This window comes from Mesoplodon densirostris, chromosome 1, assembly GCF_025265405.1.
Source record: "Mesoplodon densirostris isolate mMesDen1 chromosome 1, mMesDen1 primary haplotype, whole genome shotgun sequence".
NCBI classification, from domain to species: Eukaryota; Metazoa; Chordata; class Mammalia; order Artiodactyla; family Ziphiidae; genus Mesoplodon; species Mesoplodon densirostris.
The window spans coordinates 71,064,987-71,088,171 of NC_082661.1; the positions used below are offsets into that span (position 1 = coordinate 71,064,987).

Here is a 23,185-nt window from a genome sequence, read left to right on the forward strand (position 1 = left end):
AGAAGCAAGGCAGGCCACACAGCCCTTTGTCCCAAGCTGAGATTGGACAGAAGACTGCCCACGATATGGGACAACCTTGCCTCAGCCCTCAAGAAAAGGGAAGCCATGGAAAAACAAATGTTTGATGAGAGCAAATGCTTATGAGAGATGAGGGATGACAGGAGTACCCGATTTATACGAGGAAGTTTGTTTACTTTTTAGCTTTGTTCTTGTTCGATGTTATATGAAATCAGAAAGTAGAACTGAATAATGTAGGTGCTGCTGAAAAGAAAAAAATTAGACCACCTGAAAGCCTTACAGCCAAGCCTCTGACCGGGCAACAAACCTAGGTGCCCATCTAGTGCCTAGAGCAGGGTTTCAAAGGGGCTCTCTCCTTTTCCTCCAAGTCCAATCCATCTCAGCACACTTTCTTGTGCCCTCAGTACCCTTGCTCACACAAGCCTCCAGGAGCCCCTTCCAATCCTTCCCTCCTCTAAAGCAAGATGATTCATACTTATACTTATCCTAACTTTATAATCACACTGTTAGAGAATGGAAGCCTCCTATCTGAATGCTATTTACCCACAAGGAAATTCTATCTCTAGTATACCTCTGCAGAGATTCCCATAAATGAATATGATTATTTATCTAATCTCAAGATTTATAACCTTCACATGTTTCCATATGGCATCTTATTAAGGTTAATTATTTTGAGCAGTTGTCTTTAGGTTTTCCAAAAGGATATATCTTCATTTAGTTTAGGTCACATACATCTAATTTCTTTATTAAACAGAATAGCACATGATCCTGTCAAGTTCAAATCTACAAAAATGTATTTTAAAATTAAAGTAAATAAATGGCATTCAGCTAATTTCCATAATACATATTAAGAAAACAGATAACCTTAATGATCTTGAAACTTGGTAAGGAAAACCAAAACAATCTTATGAAAAATAGGCACAAGCTTTTGAATACACTGGCAAGTAAACATATGAAAAGATGATTAGTTTCACTCATAAAGAAATGCCAACAGATCAGCAATGAGATACATTTTTCACCCATCAGATTAGCACAATATCTGAAGACTGAAAATAGATCAGAGAAGTAGATTCTCTCACATACTGTTGGTAAGAATGTACATTGGTACAGTCTTTTAAAAGAGCAAATTGATATTATCAAAAGTATCAGTGTGCACAGTCTTTCAAAGAGCAATCCTATTTCTAGAAATGTATCCTATAGATAAACTTGATAATATGCTATAACTTATTAAATTTTTTCTCATTTTAATATTTCTGAAATTAGGATATCAGTTTAATTGGCAGCATTCTTTTTCTTTCTTGATAGCATGTAAAATAATAATAAGACTGGATAGTGCTTTAGAGTTTACTGAATATAGTATATGTAAGGGCATTTTATTGAAGCGCTTTTTGTCTTAGCAAACTAGAAACAATCTAATGTCTGTTAGTAGGAGACGGATTAAATAGAGTATAGTACATCTATACAATGCAGTACTCTGCAGCCTTTACAAAGGATAAGGAAGGCAGCATGGAAATAGAACCATGGTATGTTTTAAGTAAGTAAATATGTTTTAAGTAAAGACCTTAAGTTCTAGATTCGTATGTAAGGGGAAAAGGATGTGCACGTGTGAACTTGGACATACATTTACAAATGTATAGAAAATAGCTTTTATGGTTAAATAATTTCATTAATTTGATGTTAAGAAAGTATCTGGAAAGAAAAAATTAATCTGATCAGAAAGTGATCATGAGCAGAAGAACTTAAAATGAATTCACCTTTGCGCTGGCCCATCCCTTGCCTGCAAGGAAAGCCAGGACCAGTGTGCACAGTCCTCCTGCCCCAGGGAAACCAAAATACATGCTGCTGAACACAGCCAGCACAGACAGCCCCAAGACCAGGAATGCTCTCTTCCACACGAGCTTGTCCTAGAGGAGAGAGGTTGGTTAGCTCAATTATTTCATATAACTGATTTCTAACTATTGGTTTTTCCATATTCAGGACTTAGTAGAAAATAAAAACGTCTGTGTCTGAGCATATAAATGCATGACATAACATTTACTTTCTTTTCCTTAGTAAAATTAGAGTTAGCACATGTACAAATGTTAGGTTCCTCTCCCAGGAATACCCGTTATCCTTCTCTGCAGTTATCAAAGCAGAATTTCACAGGGCTAAATGCAACAGCAGAAAAAAGCACATAGGCTTTGGGGACAGAGAGACCAGGGATAAAATTTCAGCTTTTACACCACTGACGTATGTAGTTGGCCATATGACTTAAACTCTTCAAGTCTTCTTTCCTCATTCCCTAAAGCAGTTACATCACAGGGATTCTGTGAAGGCTAAAGATATGATATCTCTATTATTTTTAGGTTCTCTGTTCACTCTTTAATTTGATACTCTCCTGGTTTTTCTTTCTAAATCCTTGAATACCAAGAAGCTTTAAGAGGCTGTAGACAGAGTAGTTTTTCGTTGTTGATTTTTTTTCAACTTTTTGTTTTATATTGGAGTATAGCTGATTAACAATGTTGTGATAGTTTCAGGTGCACAGCAAAGCGACTCAGCCATACATAGACATGTATCCATTCTCCCCCAAACTCTCTTCCCATCCAGGCTGCCACATAACACTGAGCAGAGTTCCCTGTGCTACACAGTAGGTCCTTGTTGTTGATTTTTAAAGTCTCAGAAATGTGTACCTCTTTCCTTTCACTTTTCCCTGTTTGGCCTTTTAAACTTCTTGATTGCTTTAGAAGGCAGGCAGGCTTTTTAGAAGTGCTTGGCTTGGAGGCGTGCAGGCTCTGGCGGTGGGTTACCTGAGTTCATTCCCAGCTCCACTGCTTTCTAGCTATGTGACTTTGTTTAAATCATTTCTCCCTAAGCCTCAATTTCCTCATCAGTAAAATGCTCATATTAACAGTACTCTTTTCATGAGTTATTGTGTGGAGTGCACTAGATCAGCACTTTCCAACAGAACATTCAGTGACGACAGAAATTTCTGTATCTGCATTGTCTACGGTAGCGTTCTATATCTGCGATGGCCACATGTAGTTAGTGGCTGCTATTTTGAACTAGTGGCACTTTATTGTACATACCATATCATTTTATACAAGGTGAACAACAAAATGTAAGCTATCATTTTTCTCTTTACTTTTCTGTTTAATTAGAAAATCCTATAACTTTCTATTATGCATTCATAAAATCTACAATCTACAATTGAAGCTTTTTGTGCACAGTAAAAATTCAAACCAACATACATTCAAGTAATGTTAATATTAATGTTCTTACATACAGTTCTACTTTAGTTAAGTTTCTAATTCCATTCAAAATGCTCTGAAATCTCAAAATAATGCCAGTTCTTCTAGGAAAAAAAAAGACTTTTATATGTTTATCTAAGAGACGAGGGGGGTAAAGGAAAACAAACAAAATCTTTGTTTATTAAGAAATCACTGTGTACAGTAAAGGACTTTGATATCTTTGGTGAGAAATGTTGAACTATATGATATGAGATGATAAGGTCTGTCTATTTGATAGTATTAGAATCTAAGGTATTTTGGGACTTCCCTGGAGGTCCAGTGCTTAAGACTTTGCCTTCCAATGCCTGGGATGTGGGTTCAATCCCTGGTGGGGCAGCTAAGATCCCACATGCCTCGTGGCCAAAAAACATAAAACAGAAGCAGTATTGTAACAAATTCAATAAAGACTTAAAAAAAAATGGTCCACATAAAAAAAATCTTTAAAAAAAAGAAAAAAAGAATCTAAGGTATTTTGATACTAAAAAAAGAGGCCCCCAAAGCCATTTTATTTATTTATTTATTTATTTTATTCTTATTTTTTAATGATTTATTCATTGTTAATTGTTCGTATCAGTTTTCTTGTTTTTTGTTTTGTTTGTTTGTTTGTTTTGTGGTACACGGGCCTCTCACTGTTGTGGCCTCTCCCGTTGTGGAGCACAGGCTCTGGATGCGCAGGCTCAGCAGCCATGGCTCACGGGCCCAGCTGCTCCGCGGCATGTGGGATCTTCCCGGACCGGGGCACGAACCCGTGTCCCCTGCATCGGCAGGCGGACTCTCAACCACTGCGCCACCAGGGAAGCCCCCAAAGCCATTTTATATCTTGATTTAGTTGAGTATTATGAGTAATAGTAAAATGAAAATAAATAAAAATATTAAAATTAAGATAAATAAAAAGACATATTGTATAATTTTAGAATTGATGTTATTTGTTTTACAGTGAAGTTTGAAGTATACAGAATATAAATTAGAGAAAAAAATTCCAGGACTGCATTAAAAATCTTATACATCCAGCCCTCTTCATAAATCTCAGGGACAGCACTAATATTGCAATGAGCAGTTTTAAAATGGGGGGCCATTTTCTAAATCACATAATTCACATCAGCTTTCAGGGGAGTGTTCTAGAATGCTCCTCCAATGACATATTAGAGCCCGACTTACCCACAGATTATTTATTTTACCTGGTCACTGCTTGGAAAATACTGAATAAAAAATCCAAGAAGCAATCCAGTTGCCATACCAACTACCACCTCCAAAACTCCTTTGAGGACATTAAAAACTGTGGAGCCTTAAAAAAAACATAAAAAGAAAAAATTGAGACCGAATTCTAAATCCATAAATGCACAGACGTTAATCATTAACATAAAGAGTCTAATTATATAGAAGGAAAAATGTACAGATCTTTCCTGATTTCCATATTCTTAAAATGTCTAATAAAATGTGCCTACATTAAGAAAGGTATGCATATTATTGGAGATAAATTTAAAAATAGGCATAAGCTATGATTTGTATACTTTTTTCTATGTTTACTTCAGTATAAATTTACATAATTTATTATTTACTAAGAAAATATGAAAGATAAAATTCATAAATCAGGTCTAATTTGTTCTACTGTATTATATGCATAGGCTGGGTGAGCAGACAGATCTAGTATTCAAACTGCCATTTAAGAGCCTGATTTTTTAATAATAAATGCATATTGATTTTAGTAGCTCAAATATATACAGAATACAGTAACTTAAGAATTTGGCAATAAAAGTAAAATCTTTTCTTACTACAATGAATGTAGGGGACTTACTCCTTCTCAAATGTTATTTCTAAGATTAAATCTGAAAATAAATTATTTTTGAAATTGCTCTTGGAAGAGACTTTATTTGTTGCTTAGCTTCTTTGAAATATCACAATATAGAGGTAAGTAAACTATATTTTCCCCCATAGCAAACAGGATTTAGGAAACTTTAATTTAAAAAAATCTTTGCTAGCACATTGTGCAGAAAATTATATTAAAATTGCTCAATATATAAAGCCTTCCTCACAAACTGTTTTAAGAAAATATGTACTAACCAGTTATGTGGTTTCTTGTTATTATAATTTCGGGTACAGCATATGCCACCCCCAAGGTATGCCACTTTGGCATAAGGATTATTTTGAGCTGAAGGCAATTGAGAAGAAACATATACAAGATAAGCTCTCTGTCATCTCCCTATTTGTTTTTAAAAGAAGGACATAAATTTGTAAAGCTGTCCCTCTCCCCTCTCCATCAGGAATGACAGAAGTTAACCACTGAGGCAACGTGGAACCCTAATCAGCCCAGGGACAGCACCAGAGAAATCTACATAACAAGGTGCTGAAACCAGCCCTTATCTAACAATAGTTTGCTCATATATCTGCCTTTCCACAATTTGTTGCCTCTAAAAGCTCAAAATCCTTTTCCTTTGTCTTGCACTTCTCTACAAAATTATTGTTCTCCGCTAAGATGCTTTATAAGCCCCAATTCTAACCACCCCTTGAGTTACTCACCACTGCGTATTCCAGTGTGTAAGCACGACCCACGCACATGCTAGTAAACCTTTTCTCTTGTTAAGCTGTCTTTGGTCAGTCTGATTTACAGGGTCCCAGCCAATGAACCTAAGGTGGGTAGAGGGGAAATAGCTTTTCCCCCCCTACGGTTTCCACCATCTCTCTTATTTAAAAGAATAATTACCTCTGTAGTAATTTTACTTAGCTAGGATAGCTCTCTGTTAGGTAATGGTGGGACTGTCAAAAGCATCTAGCTGTGATAGTAGCCTATGTCTTGAGCTAATACGGTAGATAATTTACTATAAATGTGTAGAAAGGAGCCAATTAGTTTCAGTCTCTGATATAGTAAGGTTGTTTAAAAAAAAAAGACTTCTTGGGCCCTACCTCTGAAAATTCTGATTCAGTAAATCTGGCAGGGCTTGGGATCCACATTTTAAAGAAGCTCCAGGGGCTTCCCTGGTGGCGCAGTGGTTGAGAGTCCGCCTGCCGCTGCAGGGGACACGGGTTCGTGTTGAGAGTCCGCCTGCCGCTGCAGGGGACACGGGTTCGTGCCCCGGTCTGGGAAGATCCCACATGCCATGGAGCAGCTGGGCCCGTGAGCCATGGCCGCTGAGCCTGCGCGTCCGGAGCCTGTTCTCCACAACGGGAGAGGCCACAACAGTGAGAGGCCCGCGTACCGCAAAAAAAAAAAAAAAAAAAAAAAAAAGAAGCTCCAGGTAGTTCCATCCAAAAGGCCTAAGGACCACATTTAGTGGGGCGGGGCAGAGGGAATACAGCACTGCTGACTGGGAAGGTTCTGCAGGCAGTCTACAGCCGGCAGCCCTGCAGACCCTCCTCGTTGCCCTCCCTGCCCTGCTCTTCCCCATCCCCTGTGATTCTAATGCAAACTGTTGCTCTAAAGCCATGGTTTCCATTCCCAGAAGTTCTAATTTAATTGGCCTAAGGCAGTGCCTACAAGAGTATTTTAAAAAACTCCCCACGTAATTCTAGTATGCAGCTGAGGCTGAGAGCTATTGTTTAAAAGGTGTATATCAGGAAAACAGTGCAAACATACTTCTGGATAGGTAGAGCAGAGGTTTTTTTTTTTTTTTTATCTGCAAATAAGCACTTTATTATCAAACAGTTCAGCATCAGAACAAGGTTTCCAAAAGAGAAAAAAGTGTAGATTTGACTTAATAGGTAAGAGGGAATCCTCACTGGTTCTTGAACAAGAAGGTAACCTTATGAAAGCCATGTTTTTGATAAGATTAATTTAACCAGTGACATATGGCAGGGACTGGATGTAAGGCAACTTTGGGGCAACAGGAAGAGGCGAAGTTCTAGGTACTCAGCAGAAATCATATATAACCCCCCAAAACGGGACAATAACTACAGCAGGGTGGAGAGGCTAAAAGTACATGACTTTCTATGAAGGTGTGTTCCCACTAAATAATCTGAAGCTAAATTTAAGCTACAATTACATTTTTTTTCTTTTTTTTTTTTTTTGCGGTATGCGGGCCTCTCACTGTTGTGGCCTCTCCCGTTGCGGAGCACAGGCTCCGGACACGCAGGCTCAGTGGCCATGGCTCACGGGCCTAGCCGCTCCGTGGCATGTGGGATCTTCCCGGACCAGGGCACGAACCCGTGTCCCCTGCATCGGCAGGCGGACTCTCAACCACTGCGCCACCAGGGAAGCCCTACAATTACATTTTGTCAATAATATGAAATTGCAAATCTTATTTCTAACTCTTGGACATGGATTAAAAAATGAACTTAAATTTATGCTGTGCCAAAGGGGAGTAAAGGTACTGAATAATAGTGGGAGAGAAAAAAATGCCTTAAGTTCTTTTTCATTACTACTTAAAACATAATGCATCCATTTCAAACACTTGGTAAGTATGAAAAAGATACCCATTAAAATCATTGCTGCTATTACCCACCAAATGTTAAAACTGTTCCTATTTTAGAACGGTGCTGTTTCTCCCACTTGGCCTGCTGTCATGGTGCTCATTGAAAATCTACTCATCCCTTGTGTGAAGTCTCCAAGATTAAACTTTCCCAGAGGCTCCATGTAGAAGCTGTTTTAGTCCTTCTCTAAATCTTCTTTAAGTCCTTTGAATCTCCCCTTACTGCACTTACCAAACTGCTTGAGCAGTCTATGTCTAGAGGGTGAAGCTACTGGTCCCTTCCTAGTATGGAACTAAATCTTGGGAGGTGACTTTTTCCATTTTAATTTGCCTTAATTAATTATCAAGCAACTATGCCATGCTTGTAACACCATAATCGATGTTTCTAGAGTGCAAGAGAATAGCACGTTGTGAACGGATCCCTGTACCTGTGGAAAAGGCCATGCCCAGGCAGGTGTTGAAGCCAGTGATGGCCAGAATATCATCGAAGCTGCCAGCAGCCATGAGCAAGGTCGGGACTCCTTTTTCAACACCATAGCCTCCTTCCTGCAAAAGGAGCATTGAAGGCACCACGACAGCTGGAGATACAGCACCTAAAACAAAACTAAGCAGGCAGTGCTTTAGGCATTTATGACAGTATCTTAGTCATTATTATTATTGTTGTTGTTGAAAGTATAATAACCTCTACTCTTTTAGAGGTTACACTTTGGACAACTAAAGTCTTTCAGATGGGAGCAAAGCACCAACCCAGAAACACATACCTATATGCAAGTTCTATAGAACACTTTTTTCAAAGTATGGCCATGGATAACCTGTGTTAGAACTACTTAGACTGCCTAAAAAGTTATATTTATGGGTGGTATAGAAGACCTAATGGGCTTAGGCCCCAGGAATCTGCCTTTTTTAAAAAACAAAACATTATGGTATGAGGTTTGAAAAACATGGCCATAGACTTTTTGGATTGGAACCCAGTGACGTTAGGCCTTTTACCAAGATTGAGTATGTAAAATAAGACAACAGATTAGAAGGAAAAGGCCATAATGACATTGACAGTGACACTCATAATGGCAGCAGTAACACCAGAAAGCATTTTATAGTGCTTAGTACATGCCAAATACCCTTTTAAGCACTTTACATATATTAATTTAATCCTCACAATAACGCCATGAAAAAGCTACAATCACTATCTTTGTTTTGCAAATGAGTAAACTGAGGCACAGAGAGATTAAATAACTGGCCAAAGATTGCATAATGCAAAGTCATAGAGCTGGCATTTGAATCCAAGCAGTATAGCTCCAGGGTCCTAACCCTGAAAAATAAGAACTTCTTACTTGTTGCATACTCACTAGTACTAAATTCTAAGTACGTTCATATTTAGTTAATTCTCATGGCTTTAACCATTAGAAATAAGAACTGACGGTGGAAGGAAGAGACAGCAGAACCATCTAATCAAACAGTCTGGTGACAAAAGAAGGAGGAAAACACTTCTGGGTATTGATGACTGTTGATATATTTATTATCCTTTATACCAGACTCTGAGGTGAGATCTGGCATCTCTCTCACCAGTCTGGAATTACGTATAGGTAAAAGATCATTACTTCTTCAATAGTTTAAATTATTATAATCACTGCAAAAGCTAGACATACACTATACACATATACTATAATTTGAAGTTATAATATTTAGATTATGCTGATATCGATGTTGTATTTTTTGATGTCCTTAAGACAATGCTATTACGTTTTCTCTTGTAAGTAATCAGTGAAAACCCTAAATGTCTGTGCATATTTTCATACAATAAGGAAAAACTCTTACCCCAGCATAAATCCCCATTGCCATGGTAAACTCATGAGGAAGTGGGCAAGAAGAGCAGATGCACATGCCTCCACAAGACAAGGACCCAGGGATAATCTTACACAAACACCCTTCAACTTCTTCAGGGCCTGCAATAGAAAACTAGACATACTAACATAATTCTCTAAAGACATGCAGAGATTATGACATTAAATGCTTTTGCTTCAATATTCAGCCCACATCTGGATCATCACAAATCTTCCAGGAATGTTCCACTTAGAACATCTAGTGTTCTAAGTGTTTAGAGCTAGCTTATTTATTCCTCATAGCAGCCCTACGATATAGGTAATATTATGCCCATTTTGTAGATGTCCTCATCTAAAAAGGCTCAAGTTAAAGTGATTTGCCTATGATCATGCCATTGGTGAGTTGTGGAGCTAGGTTTAAAGCACCCAGGCAGGCTGCTTCCAGAGTCTGTGCTCATAATCCCCGCGCTAGCTGATTTAACCCTCTCAGTGTTAGCTTTATTTATAATTTATGGTCCCAAAATGAGGCTTGGGTGAAAACCTCTGTCCCCCAAAACATGCATTTCTAAATCAAAACATTCCAAAAATTCATTCCTAATGAAAAAAAGCATTTAAAAAACTCATACTTGAGACTCATTCTATATAGGAGGCAGTTTCCTGAGCCAGTACAGTTAGCCCTAAACTCTTATATAGGGCTTTGCATGCCAAAAATATGATGTCTTCTCTCTCATGACCATAATTTATAACTATGGCCCATATCTCTGTCAGAGAAAAGGTGGGGGGGCTTTATTCTTGGTGCTGTCCCCACATAGTAACTCCACCTTTCTCCAAGAAAGAGTATGGGAACATCGTCTGGGGAGAGTTCTGCATGAAACAGATTCTCTTCTCTTCTTGAGAATGTCATGCACAATGCCCACTTCCACAAAATTCCTAGTCAATAAGTAGAAATTTGTACTTCATACATTTGAATCAAGCCCAAGGCCAGCGCGAACCAATATGACAGCCAGGGCTATGCTTCTCAAAGCAGAAGACCACTTGTGCTTGATCTGTATGTTATCACTGATGACAGGGATATTTCTGATGAGAAACCCAGCAAGCAGCATGCCTAGAATGGAAAAATCAAACAACTCTTTAGTTAGTTTTCAAATACAGGCAATAGGTTTTGGCACTTTAGCTGTGAAAGAGACTACCCTATAATCTTAGGAAATACTTCCTTTTTTGCTTATTCGTTAGGTGAAATTAGGTTAAGCTTTTAATTAAAATAATATAATAAATTAGAGGAGCTAAGACAAGGCTTTAATATGAAGATAAAAACAACAGATTAGAGTAATTAATAATTCCTAAATAACTGAACCTGAAAGGGAGAAACAGGATGCAGTATTTGGATAGAAAGTGTGATCAAATTCTAAATGTAAAATGTTTTAATACAATGTCCAGGGACTTCCCTGGTGGTGCAGTGGTTAAGAATCTGCCTCGCAATGCAGGGGATGTGGGTTCGATCCCTAGTCGAGGAACTAAGATCCCACATGCCACAGGGCAACTAAGTCCACGTGCCGCAACTACTGAGCTCACGTGCTCTGCAGCCCGCGCACCACAATGAAGATCCCGCGTGCCACAACTAAGACCCAATGCAGCCAAAAATAAATAAATAAAATAAATATTTTTAAAAATACAATGTCCAATTTAGTCATCCCTTTGTGTGCAACTAGCAAAGAGCTCCTGACGTTATTGGCTATGTCAGATTACCTGAAATGTCAATAAATACCTATATGGATTCCATTTTACCTTCAAACAGGATAATTTAAGAAAAAAAAAAAAACCCACATAACCTGCTCTGCAAAGGTTTAAGGTGAGTTATAATGAAATGGACATTGCTCTGTCATGTCAGCTGGTGACTCTTTTTTCATTCAGCCATTCAACATTCACTAAATGCCTTCAGTATTTTAGATACTATAATAGGCACTAGAGATATAATAATGGACAAAAACTGGGTACTACACCTCAACAAGCTTTCAGCCTCTAGGGGAGCAAGACAAATTGACAATCTGAATTTTATGGAAGCATGAGGAGGTATTGTATGAGTTGAGACGGGAGGGGTGAGTCAGAGGGGTGCAAAGAAGGAGAAAAGGGGTAAAGAGGCCAGGGAGTTGAAAAGTTTCTGAAAGAGAAAGCAGTTTCTTCCAAGGTATGAAAAAGAAGTGTGACATTCTAGGAACTGCAAGTAGCTGAGTGTGACTGAGGAAACTGAGTAGTTTGTGAGGGAATCCTGTCCTCAATGATAATACCACATGCCCATGCAAAGGGAAAGACTTCTCCGGCAGATACTGTGAGGCTTCTACCCTCCGTTCTCCAGCACTATCCTCTTCTCACCATGTCCTATAAGCACCACCCCATTATATGACTGGACAAATTTACTAGTGTTGGGATGTTTTGAATGTAAGCTATGAGAATAGAAAAGAATTACCTGTGTGGCTTTTTGTGACTTGCTCCAGACACCGTTAGGTAAAGGAGCATCACTCCCAGGCATCTTTCATCACTGCCATTTAATCTGGAAGAAGGTTTCTAAGTTCTGAATTCTGCAGTCATGGTCTTTCTAGAATTTGTGAAAATATAAACTAGCCTACAATAACTATTTTTAAAAGAATAATGAGAAGAATAATATATGCTTATGGTAAAATTAAAAATTACTGACAAGTGTAAAGTGACAAGTATATGCCCAACCCCAAGGGCAACTTTTTTTTTTTTTTTTTGTGGTACGCGGACCTCTCACTGTTGTGGCCTCTCCCATTGCGGAGCACAGGTTCCGGACGTGCAGGCTCAGCGGCCATGGCTCATGGACCCAGCTGCTCCACAGCATGTGGGATCTTCCCGGACTGGGGCATGAACCCATGTGCCCTGCATGGGCAGGCGGACTCTCAACCACTGAGCCACCAGGCCCCAAGGGCAACTTTTGATCTTCATTCCCCAAAGGTTTTCATCGTTAAGGATTATTTGTGCCCTTCCAGAAAGTTTCTATACCTATTTAAGCATGCCTGTGTGTGTGTGCTTTTGTGTTTGTGTGTGTGTGTGTGTGTGTGTGTGTGTGTGTGTGTGTGTGTGTGCTGGACACAAATGAAGGCATGTTTATATACCATTGGATAATATTTCCCCATTTAACAATATAGCCTGGATATATTCCCATTGATATATATATCTGCCTTATTTTATAATAGTTGCAATAGTATCTCATTGTTTGGAAGTACCATAATTTTGGAACCAATTAATGGACTTTAAGATTTTTCATTACAAACAGTGCTGAAATGAGCACAGTTCATACATCAAGTATTTATTAAGTGCCTACTACATGCCAGACCCTTATGATACCCTGCTAATACAGATAGCAGCTAGACCAACATGGTCCTTGTCCATATGGAGCTTACATGTTTGTAGGTTTGTGTAAGTATATCCACAGGATAATCCCTACCAGTGGAAGAGTTAAGCCCTAGGGTACAGGCATATTTCATTTTCATAGATATTGATGAATTACCAAGCCCAAAATGCTGCACTAACCTTATATTTTATTAATACGTCAATAGTTCCTTACTGAAACTTAAAATGTGGATCTAAACCAGTCCTAAATTAATTACAGCATATAACTACCTGGAATCAAAAAGAATAATAATCTAACAAGAATTCAAAAATATGTTAAGAGGGTTTTTTTTGGAGTTTTAGGAGGGAAAGGGAGCATTTTTTTTGTTCCCCAAATGAATGTGAAAATTTCCCTGGGAACCAGTTTCCTTTGCCAATGGTCTGGGTTGCTCTGGCCACCTGATATGGACTTGGCAGGCATCTTCTTGCCTCTGAGCCCAAGCTGGCCTCTCCCTCTCACGTAGGTTGTGGAAGAAAGAACACCTCCTTTGATATAGGACTATTCTTCTTTTTCTCTTAATTTGTATTATGGAAGTTTTTTTCAATTATAATGTGCTTCAAAAACACTTGGGAGTAGATGAAATAAGATTGGTCATGTATTGATAAATTTTGCATATTTAAAAAGATTTCCATAACACAAATTAAGAGAAAAAAGAATAATACCCCTCTATTAGGAAAGGTGTTCTTCTCCCCACAATGAAAGGAGAAGACCACGTGGGCTCAGAGGCAAGAAGGGAACATCCAAATCAAAATCAGGTGGCCACATCAGCTCAGACCATGAGCAAAGGAAAGTGTTCCAGGGCAATTGTTTTCACGTTTATTTTGGGAATAAAAAAATTCTCCTTCATCCTCTATCTCTAGCAATTATTTCAATGAGCTTATGAAAATATAGAACAGGCAATCATCACACATATTCTGTCTTAACAGGTCTTTATGGGTTCAGATAATGTTTCAGTTTTAGTTACTGGCCCTACTACAATAAAAAGTGGTAAACTTTTTTCTATCACAAGTGCAACACTACAAAAACGGGATGCTAAGATATATAATGTATGTGATCTTTCAGAATAATTTCAGTTACCCCAGGAGATTTCATGAGATCTCAAAGCCCAAGTCTGTACCACTTGGTAATGTGGTATACTTAGTTTGTTGTAATAATAAGCATAGAATGGGAAAAAAAAGGATGAGGTATAAAGGGTATTTTCATGGAGTCTAGAACAGCAGTTTCAACTTAGGTTGCATATTAGAATCACTTGGGGAACTTTTAAAAATTCTGATGCCCAGGACATATGCCACATCAATTAATTCAGAATCTCTGGGCATCAGCTTTTAAAAGACTTTATGAGGTGATTCCTATGCACAACCATGTTTGAAAACTTATGATTAGCTTATTAAAAATGCAGAATCTCAGGTCCCACCCCCAGATCTGTTTAATTAGAATCTGTATTTTAACAAGGTCCCAAGGTCATTTTTCTGCATGATGAAGTTTGACAAGCACTGATTTAGATGCATGAGTCAGCAAACATTTTCTGTCAAGGGTCAGATAAGAGATATTTTAGCCTTTGTGGGCCACAGGGTCTCTTTCACAACTTCTCAACTCTGCCATTGTAGTGTGAAAGCAGCCACAGACAATATGTGAATGAATGAGCATGGGTGTGTTCCAATAATATCTTATTTACAAAAGAGGTGGATTGCCAACCCTTTATCACAGCATACAGGCATATTTTGAAACAACTCATTTTAACAATAATTCAATTCATAACTTTAGAGAACAAAAAGCACTCATGATAAATAATATGAATTAAGCAAAATAACTTTATTTTTACCTAAACTTGAAAAGTATATTGAGAAATAGTGCATGGTCAAATGTAAATAACTCTACTTCTTTTTATACTTAGCTTCAACTGCTGACCACAAATTCAAAAGCAAGTAATTTTGGTCTTTGTTAGCCAATATTGATTGTCCTCACTAACATAAAATAACAGGAAAAATTTTTACTCAGGAATTGTGTGCAAATATACATGTGTGAAAGATATGTGATTTTTAAATAAAACTTAGTGACTTATATATCTGTTAGAAATGGACACAAAATGCCTTTTGTGGTATAATGAAAGTGGTAAATTAAAATTTTGTAATATGGAATTCTTTGAAGAAACATTAAAGATATAATGTCCAGTGTTAAGACTAATTTTCATGTGTTTCATGTTTGGACAGTTCTCATGGCCTCTGGAAGAATATTTTTGGTTAAATTATTTCAATAAGCATGATAATACAATACAGCCAATGGTGTGCTGGTAAATGCTTAATAAGTAGCTGGCCAAAAAAGTGTGTGTGTATTTATATTTATATATTTACATATTTATTATAAATTTTACTGATATAAAGGATGTGCAGAATACAGTTTATAAATATGCAACAATCATCGCTGTAAATTCTATAGAGCCAATTGATTCTCATAGAAGGCTTTCATTGTTTTTCAGTGTTGAACTCCATATCCATAACCAACTATGGTTGCAGTTCAACAATGAATTGACAAAATCAGATTACAAATAAATGCTTGAGTACTATCTGGCTTAGCAAAGAAGCCATTCACATTATGATGAGCAAGTATAGTGTCACCATGAATATCGGTTGATAATTTTGTTTATGTTAATGAGTAAGATGAAAATGAACCAATGAAAATGCATGTTGGAACTTCACTTGTTTGTCAGTGATGTGAATGACTAACAATATAGTAAGCCCTGATTTGTAGCACTTGCTGAGTTCTGTCTTAAAGATACTTCCACCATGGCTGATGTTAAGCTACCAACATGGTGTCAAAGAATGTGGATTTAGGAAGAGGGCATGAGAGGCACACCATTATATATTATTTCCATAGTATGACTTAAATATGACTTACTCTGAAGAAAACAGGATGTGTTTAGCACTTACCCAGAAGGGGAGGCAGTGGAGGTAATGTAGGTAACTTAATGAGCCCGAAAAGTTTACCTCCAATGATGGCACAATAGAATAGGATTATAATTCCAAACAGGTTTCCTCCAGGAAGACATTCAGGGCCGGTAATTGACCAAACTACAGCCCACAGAAGAACCACCATGGTAACTGAAATAAACGAGGAAAACTAGTTTCTATCAACGAGTGGTTATCTGCAGGTAAATATAACCTAAACATCAAAAAAAATGAAGACACATACAAGTATTTATAATCATGTGTAAGTTTTAAAGAACATCAGTAATATAAAAAACTGGGTAATTTCCAAGCACCTTAAAAAGTAGGATATTACCACAGTACCTTTGAATCCACCTGTGTGCTCTTTCTAAGCCCATCACCCATCTGCTTTCACACTGCCAGAAGAAACTACTATCTTGGAATTTTTTTTAACTATTCCCTTATTTTTCCTTATAATTTTTTTTTTTTTTTTTTTTTTTTTTTTTTTTTTTTTTTTGCGGTATGTGGGCCTCTCACTGCTGTGGCCTCTCCCGTTGCGGAGCACAGGCTCCGGACGCGCAGGCTCAGCAGCCATGGCTCACGGGCCCAGCCGCTCCACGGCATGTGGGATCTTCCCAGACCGGGACACGAACCCGTGTCCCCTGCATCGGCAGGCGGATTCTCAACCACTGCGCCACCAGGGAAGCCCTCCTTATAATTTTACCATAAATATTCATTAGTTAATAAAAAGAGAAAGAGTCACTATCTATATCCTCTTCTCAGAAACATGAGAACACTTTAACAATCACACTCCAGTATTTTAGTTCTGCCTTCAATTAAGCATTATTGTTTATTGTTTAACTATTGCTTCTTTTCTTTTTTTAAAAAAATTTTATTTATTTATTTATTTATGGCTGTGTTGGCTGTTCGTTTCTGTGCGAGGGCTTTCTCTAGTTGTGGCAAGTGGGGGCCAATCCTCATCGCGGCGTGCGGGCCTCTCACTATCGCGGCCTCTCGTTGCGGAGCACAGGCTCCAGATGCGCAAGCTCAGTAATTGTGGCTCACGGGGCTAGTCGCTCCGCGGCATGCGGGATCCTCCCAGACCAGGGCTCGAACCCGTGTCCCCTGCATCGGCAGGCAGATTCTCAACCACTGAGCCACCAGGGAAGCCCTCCTTATAATTTTACCATAAATATTCATTAGTTAATAAAAAGAGAGTCACTATCTATATCCTCTTCTCAGAAACATGAGAACACTTTTAACAATCACACTCCAGTATTTTAGTTCTGCCTTCAATTAAGCATTATTGTTTATTGTTTAAGTATTGCTTCTTTTCTATTGTCGACATTTGTTTAGAATTACCCACATACTTACCTTTTTTTTTGATCATCATTCATTATGGCATCTCAAACCTTTCATCTCGACAATTACTTTGTTGCCTGAAGTATTTCCTTTAGGAGAGGCATGTCTGTTAGAATGTGAAATATGTTTCCCTGTTTGAAAACCTTGTGTTCTACAAAATTGTACACTGACAATAGAAAGGCACATGGAAAAAAGAGAGTTGGGCAGACTATTCACAACTCAAAACTTGTGACCAAAGCACTAACTGAAACAACAACGATCCTAATAAAAGTACCAGCACAGTTAAATCTCCACTAATATTTGTATCTCCCATAGTCAACCTCTTCTTTGCAGACTTCAACACTGGAACTACACTTAGTATTTCAAGATGCAAAATCTTGAGAGCATTTGCTCTAAACAGAGAGTAGTTCCATCAAATCCTAACCAGACTGTAGCCTTCTCCATCAATAAAATGTTTTGTCGTTGTTAATGTTTTGTTTTGTTTTGTTTTTTAACTGAGGTAAGTGTTGGCAGCTTCTTCATCACATGTGGCTTCATTAGACAGCTTAATGTCGTGGAAAGTTTAAATCTTTGACGTTCCTAAGAGAACAACTAACCGCCTCAAAAGAAGGTACTTACCCAGGGTGCTCAGCTTTTTAAAAGGCTTTATCTTTAAAGTTAGTAAGTCTTTATCTTTAGTTGTAATAAAGTATATACCTGATCTTTCTTGGGGGGAGGGTTCAATTCACTTTGTACTTATCTGCTATTGCTCGATGATGTTAAATATTAATATGCCAGGAAAAATTATGTACAAAAATGCAAACTCCATATTACACTGACACAGTTCCCTATTTATCATCGCATATAAACTAAATCATGGTACAGAAACACTCTGTAGCAGAGCATGCTATATTTCTCATGAAGATCTGCTGGTAGCAAATTTTTAGTTTTATTTATCTGGAATCATCTTTATTCTCATTCTTAAAAGATAGCTTATCTATGTATACAATTCTAAGTTGAGAGTTATTTTCAGTTTCTTGAAAATATTATTCCTTGGTTTTCTGTCTTTTGTTACTGTTTTGTAAGTGTAATTTCAGCTCTTTTAGGGAATTCTTTTTCTTTGGTTGGTTTTAAGATCTTTCTTTTCCTTTGGCTTTCTGCAAATTCAGTATATGTTTAGGAATGGCTTCCTTTTTGTTTGCTTAGGATTTATGCTTTTTATAAATTCCGAATTTCTTCAAATATTTTATCTCCCCCATTTTTCCTATTCTTTTTTTTTTTCTGGAACTATGATTAAACAGTCACACTCTCCTCTCCGCATTGCTAACCCTAGTTTCATATTTCCCATCTTTGTCTTTGTGTATTGCATTGTACATAATCTCTTCAGATCTATTTGCTAGTTTACCAATTTTCTTTCCACTTACTCTGTTGTCTATTCACTGTTTTAAATTTCAATTACTGTACTTTATTTTTCATCTCTAGAACTTCAGTTTGGTTCTTACTAAAATCTTTTCATTTTTATAAAGAGTTGTTTTGTACTCATACTTGCTATTTCCTCTTTAGCTTCTTTATAGATATCAAAAATGTTTTATATTCTATTTTCTGATAATGGAAAATGTTGAAATGTTTCCTTGTGCATTTATTTGTGATTTTTTGTTTGTTTTCTTGCAACAGTGAGCTCTTCCTTGAAACTGTATCTCTGGGAATTTCTGGAGCCTTAGGTTGAGTCTGAGTTTTTCCAGATAGGATCTGAATTTGCTTCTACCATGTGTTTAGATGCTTATAAACTGGGACCACTTTTAGATATATTTTCAGTTTGAGTTATTTTTCTGTGAATTTGGAGCACAAATCAGAATGAAGTTACCCATTTTTAGTGGAGACTCTCCCCTCCTCCAGCTAGCACCACAGCTTAGACAGACAGGTTTAGTTACTGGGCCCCTCTGCAGGGCAGGTTTACCTCAAATCCACCATCACATTGGGTTCCAACTTTGTGTGGGTGAGGGAGAATGACTTCTCCTATGATACTTCTCCCAACCTGGGCAGCTCTAGCAAAGCCTCCTATACTCTCATGGTTCTCAGAATAAATCTCAAGTACATTGGTATTTTGCAGAAGCCTCTGGAGAAAAGGCCAGCTTGAGTGTTTATTTCTCTCTCCTACTTACACTTTGTTTTTGGTGTCCGATGACTTCCTGTTTTCTTGACAGATAAAAGGTACATTTAAAAAGTCTTAAACTATTTTCAGATGTTTTCACTGGCATAAGTGAAAGGATTATTCATTGTGTCTCCTCTACATATTGCTAGAGATCACATCCAATGTCCCATTTTTTAAACCCTTACAGAATTGTTCCAGATTTTCTAGGCTTATGATGCTATTACAACAAAATAACAAAGGGGCCTTCAGTATTTCCCAATTGGCTATAGGGGCTGAAATTTCTAACAGGGGCTGAAATATAATGGGAAATCAGGAATTGCCAGCTACTAACTTGTATCTTATCACAGCATAAACCTAGTTTTATACTAATTCAGAAAGGTAGAATTAAGGGTTTTCCACTTCAACATTACTTTTTAAAAAAAATTGTATTTATTTTTTTATACAGTAGGTATCTATTTTATACATATTAGTGTATATATGTCAATCCCAATCTCCCAGTTCATCCCACCTCCACCCCACCCCTGCCACTTTCCCCCCTTGGTGCCCATACATTTATACTACTTTTTTAAAAAAACCTCTAACTTTCCTTTTCCCTCCTCATACTCCAAATGAAATTCTGAATACATAGTGAGTGTACATGTATAAGGTTTCTCTAAATCATGTTTAATTCAATTAATAATTTATTTCTTATCTACAATTTTGAAAAATAATATTTTCACATGTAAGATTTACTTCTTAAGAAGAATATTTTGCATGATGAATGGTCACAGGAAACAGTACAGGGAAAAAAAGCAGTCTTGTAAGCCTCAGAAACGGAAGTATAAGAAAACAAGTGAGAGGTGTTTATGTATCGTGAGTCCCCATTTCTCAGGCAGCTTTAAGGCCAATGATTATAGAATTTTATAAAACTAGTCTCCAAATCACATCATTCTTTTATACCCCTTTCCTTAATGCAATCCATATCCACTGTAGTGTACATGTTTTAAATAGAAGTGTGCCATAACTTGAACGGTGAAAGTTTAAAAAAAATAAAAAGAACAGAAAAGGTATTAAATTATCTGTTGCCTCCTCAACTAGTGTATATTCTAGAACCTGGTTCTCTCTACATGTTTTAAGTAAAGTTTGAGATTTTTTTCTCATGCTGGTTTAGAAACTTACCCAATTTCATTAAAAACATATCTAGAGCCTGAAGTATAATATAACGTATCATACTTGGCTTCCATTGTCCCAGTGGCGAATGATAAAAATGTTTTTCAGAGCTCACAAATGAATTATATGTATAAAGAAGTGAGCCTGATTTTTCAGTAAATATAACTTCTAGATCAAACATGTTACATTCTTCAACATATTTACTGGGGGAGGCCATATATTTAATGATGCTGTCATTCCTCAACACAATTTTTGAAACTGTCTTTAAATTTGCCTTTATAGAGAAGTTTCAACCCCATTCTCCTTTTTCTTACTGTATTACACATCCTCCAATATACATGCACACACACACTTCCTTTTTGAACAAAAACAACATTACTGAAATTGAACGTCCATTTATTCATCAAATTGATATCAGAATAATGTTGGGATGCCTCCAAAGACCAAATCCATTCCTAAAAGACAAATATATCCCAACCCTAACACATCAAAATAGTGCAGAGATAAATTCCCCCTCCTTAACCCCCCAATTTTAAGTAATAGCAGCAATAAGTTGAATTGGAAACCAGGATCTTTACTTACAAAATGATGGATTTGTTTGGAAGTATAAATTGAGCTGTGTTTGCTCAAACATTAGTGGAATGACTTAACAGTAATAACAACCAACATTTATTTGGTGCTTTTCTGTTTATAAGTAATTTCTCAGTCATTTTTCTCATTGGAGGGCTAACGTAATCCTATGAAATTACTCAGATACAGAAAAGGAAAATGCCCTTGACCTCTGCTCTCCCCCTCTTCCTGCTAGCGGGAATGGTGGTGACAACACTGCTCTTGGTAGCCCTGAGTTGAAAATGGTGGAGCCCTGTCAGCCTGGGACCCTGAATGACTATGGAGCAGAGCTACATACTGTTATGAATTGTTCACCCTGTAGTTTTTATGTGAGAGAGAAGTAAACGTCTTTTTGTCCTTTAAACCATATTACTTAGGAATCTCTCATTATAATAACTTCATCTTTTACCCTCTTGTTCTGAATTCATCCTTATCATTTACATACCATTTGTTATTACTCTATCCAGTGAACCACGTGGAGGGCAAGCAAATGTCTGTCTTAGTCTTTGCAAATGATTTGGTTCAGCTGGTGTTTCTTGCATTTTTTCATTGCTATTCAGTAGGTTACTTCCTTCTGTTGGTTCATTTCCATCTATACCTCTGGGGTTCATAACTGTTTCCTCCTGTGTTTAAAGCAATTAAAAAATCCTTAAAACTATATATTTGCTGGACATTTTTATAGTTACTGAGCCATCACATCACAAATCAAATTTCTGTTGCTAGAATCAAGGCTAACACTTTACAGAGGAAAAGCACAGCTTTATTACTAGCTAACTGGAGAATGCTCAGAATAAGAATGAACTATGTGAGGAGTATTTACCATTGAGTCACTATTTGTAGCATTATAAATGCTTGAGTCACATAAAATTTCATTATGATTTTCAATACTGGGTTTAAAAATTAGCCTATTTAAAATATGATTCGAGGCCATAGATGGTAAATATGTCAGAGTGATTCAGAAAGAGATAATCATCTGTGGCAAAAACAAATTCACATTCATTCATTTACTTTAAGCAATAAAGAGGGAAGAAACCAGAATCATTCTAGGGCTTAGGCTGGGAACACAAAGCACTTCACAGGCTCTCCATGTAGGGCCAGCTGCTAATGACTATCTAGGAAAACTGGCAGTCATACCTACTACACCAGTTTGGGGATTTAAGAATGGGGAGAATTGTTAATTGAGTGATAGAGAATGAAGAGAACACAATTCTGTCATATATTTGGAGATGTAGTCCCCTCCTTAAGGAAATGGTTGGGATGTTCTACATTTGATCATACCTGTATTACTTGACACCTGGAGGCTGTGTGATTCACCTCTGTGGATGGTTCTGAATCTTCATGCTTAATTGTTTTATCTTGATTCTCCATGATTTATAATTAAGAATATGATAGAGGGAAGAACAGGATCTGTTTTGAAGGAGAAAGAGTATAGATATAGAACAGCAATTTGAGATTTAAATGAATGAATTGTACTTATTTTTCCCCTTAGTGGCTAAAATATTTTAAATTAGACTGTTCTTAATTTTCAATTGTTAATCTTTTCTTTGATTACAATATATAATCCTAATTCTTACCTACCTTTTTACCTTTCTTGAAAAAGCCCTCGTTTACCATATTTTTATATGATTTCCTTCCCACCCTGTTTTCTGAGTTATACTGCAAATAATCCCAGCAATATTACTGTTAAATTGTCCTCTCTAATGGGCCAACTTGAAGCAGGAAAGCCCCAGGTAATTTTCCAATGTTGATATGAGGAAATGAGTCACCAAAGAGAAATCTATGGATTCCATCATATTCAGAGAAACCAGAGTCACTAATTCCTGACTAGTTCTTATTTCAAAATTGAAGCTAAAAAAAAAAATACAACAACAATGACGGAGCAGCCACAATGTCTTAGACACTGTGATAAGTGCTGTGACAGACTCTTGGTAGTCACTGTGGGTAATTCAAAGATTACCAAAGCACATCCTTTGTTCTCTACAGACTTACCATACACCAAGAAAAATACATTTGTATGAAGTAACTAAAAAACCTGTAGGGCAGACCTGTAGGTTGCCTTCCTAAACACCCACTTGAATCTCTTCTCCCTTGGCT

At 37.2% G+C, this 23,185-nt stretch overlaps 1 protein-coding gene across 5 annotated transcripts in view; it reads right to left on the reverse strand.

The window, feature by feature from the left end:
- The window catches only part of SLC9B2 (solute carrier family 9 member B2), a 48,114-nt gene that overhangs the window by 12,810 nt on the left and 12,119 nt on the right, over positions 1–23,185 (reverse strand). For all 5 annotated transcript variants that reach the window (XM_060104376.1, XM_060104348.1, XM_060104368.1 and 2 more), the window contains 8 exons: positions 22,370–22,498; positions 21,537–21,714; positions 15,844–16,014; positions 10,470–10,612; positions 9,503–9,630; positions 8,116–8,291; positions 4,463–4,569; positions 1,773–1,922 (listed from right to left, as the gene is read on the reverse strand). In XM_060104376.1, the coding sequence (XP_059960359.1) occupies positions 1,773–1,922; positions 4,463–4,569; positions 8,116–8,291; positions 9,503–9,630; positions 10,470–10,612; positions 15,844–16,014; positions 21,537–21,714; positions 22,370–22,459 (1,143 nt within the window). In that variant the 5' untranslated portion in view covers positions 22,460–22,498. The remainder of the gene's footprint in view (positions 1–1,772; positions 1,923–4,462; positions 4,570–8,115; positions 8,292–9,502; positions 9,631–10,469; positions 10,613–15,843; positions 16,015–21,536; positions 21,715–22,369; positions 22,499–23,185) is intronic.